Source organism: Rhagoletis zephyria, unplaced genomic scaffold (genome assembly GCF_001687245.7).
Source record: "Rhagoletis zephyria isolate East Lansing unplaced genomic scaffold, Rhagoletis_zephyria_1.1 Rzeph_scaffold_02692, whole genome shotgun sequence".
Taxonomy (NCBI): Eukaryota; Metazoa; Arthropoda; class Insecta; order Diptera; family Tephritidae; genus Rhagoletis; species Rhagoletis zephyria.
This window is the reverse complement of record NW_016159776.1, coordinates 54,232-55,880: the sequence shown is the minus strand read 5'-3', so window position 1 is coordinate 55,880 and position 1,649 is coordinate 54,232. Positions and strand designations below refer to the sequence as shown.

The following is a 1,649-nucleotide window of genomic DNA, read 5'->3' as shown; positions in this document are numbered from 1 at the left end:
AGTAGGCCGCCTCGCCACTCTTTACTAGTTGGAAAATGTATGGAAATCTTAAAACGTGCGGTAATCAGTTTCGACATCTAAGTCGGGTTTGATTCCTTTACGCCGTCCGCTATTGTAGCTACTATACTCTTCTAATGGAGTTGTGAAGTGCTCGCAAAACAAAAAGTGCATATTTACGTACGTATTTACTTAGTTTCCTAGTACCTAACTGTAATGTGAATAAGCTCTTCATGAACACGTACATACTTATTTTGTGTTAAGGAAATCTAACTCACAGAAAACATATGTATTCGTAAGTAGTATACCATTTTTTTTGTAGTTCTTATCGACACAATTTATTTGTTCGCCTGTTCTATTATACACACATAATTGTCTATTCTGGAAATATTCAAAGACTCTTTTATTATTTCAAATACGCTAGCGCTGGGTCAACATTATTTAAAATCCAATCGCTATAGTAAGCCGTTCTGCAACTCACATCCGGGAATTCAGTGCCACCGGCGCCAAAGAAAAAGCTTGCTACACCCACCAAAGTGTGGTTGAACACCACTCCAGCGCCCTCATCACCCCGACCGATGCCCTGATTGACACCGTGGTTTAAGCACAAAGCTGATTCATAGCCATAACCGGCCTTATATTCGCATTCATGAGAGCTTAACACGCTCAGTGTGGTTTTCTGTAGTCTGTATGGAGAAGCACCTGATAGTTGAAGACCCCAACCGGCCAATAACACATTTATGCCATCTGCCAATGTTTCATTGAGTTCGCTCGTGTCCCAAGCAATCGATGCGATCCTGTCGGTAAAACTTAGCGGTTCTGCCAAGGTAATGATGGCAATGTTGTGCAAGAAATTACCAAAAGATGGATGTATAAGAATTGAACTGGCGCTGACAATTTGACCGCCAGCAAACTGGTTAATGCTGCCAACACGCACCGATACACGCGAAGAAGAAATGCTATTTTTGTCGAATGGGAATAATTTTAATTAAATAGGCAACTAAATATTTTCATATAATTTCGATTTACTCACGGTGTACTGCCCAATTCGGAGACGCCTTGAGCTGAGGTTAAAATGTGGTATTGACTGATAATACTGCCCACAGCCACATGCGCGTTGTCCACACGAACCGAAGCAACCCATGGAAATTCACCGGCTGCGGCATTCTCACCCTCCAGTATGCGTCCCTGTGGTGCGGCAATTGTGCCGCAAACGTGGGAGATTGCCATAATAGTGGCCAAAGCGATGATGCGTGTAACAGCCATGGCGACGAAACTTTAACTGCTCGCTATCGATGGGCTGACTTTTTGAAGAACTTACAAAATTTATAATTTCAACAATACTACGAGTATAAATTGCGTCAACGAACTTGAATTTATGTCCATTTGTCCTTATCAGAATTCCGCAATGGTTAAAACATACTTTGTTGGTAATTTTTTTCGGTAGCGCATAGAGTCCATTTCGCTTGATTAGAAAATGTATTTTTTTTCGATGTCCGCTAGGTGCTTAATTGTACTCGCAAAGTGTCGTGTATAGGCCATAAAAGCATAAAAGGCCGTTATTATAAGCCTTATCGCTTATGGATATTTTTACAATTAGCTATTATGCTTAGACTAAGCTTTATCTGGCCTTCTTAGTAATTTGAACTGAC

At 40.9% G+C, this 1,649-nt stretch overlaps 1 protein-coding gene across 1 annotated transcript; it reads right to left on the bottom strand.

The window, feature by feature from the left end:
• Nucleotides 1–313: 313 nt before the first annotated feature.
• On the bottom strand, nt 314–1,352 carry LOC108367455 (chymotrypsin-like protease CTRL-1). The gene is made up of 2 exons (XM_017622067.1): nt 1,031–1,352; nt 314–956 (listed from the first exon to the last, which is right to left on the bottom strand). The coding sequence occupies exons 1-2, from the start codon at nt 1,261–1,263 to the stop codon at nt 404–406; spliced, it is 786 nt and encodes a 261-aa protein (XP_017477556.1). The 5' UTR covers nt 1,264–1,352; the 3' UTR covers nt 314–403.
• Between the last annotated feature and the right edge of the window lie 297 nt (nt 1,353–1,649).

What these genes read in the sequence shown, in the direction of transcription:
- LOC108367455 (XM_017622067.1), bottom strand. Translation starts at nt 1,263, where the DNA reads ATGGCTGTTACACGCATCATCGCTTTGGCCACTATTATGGCAATCTCC. An exon ending in TCCGAATTGGGCAGTACACC is followed by an intron (nt 957 to 1,030) that starts GTGAGTAAATCG and finishes CGACAAAAATAG; the next exon opens with CATTTCTTCTTCGCGTGTAT.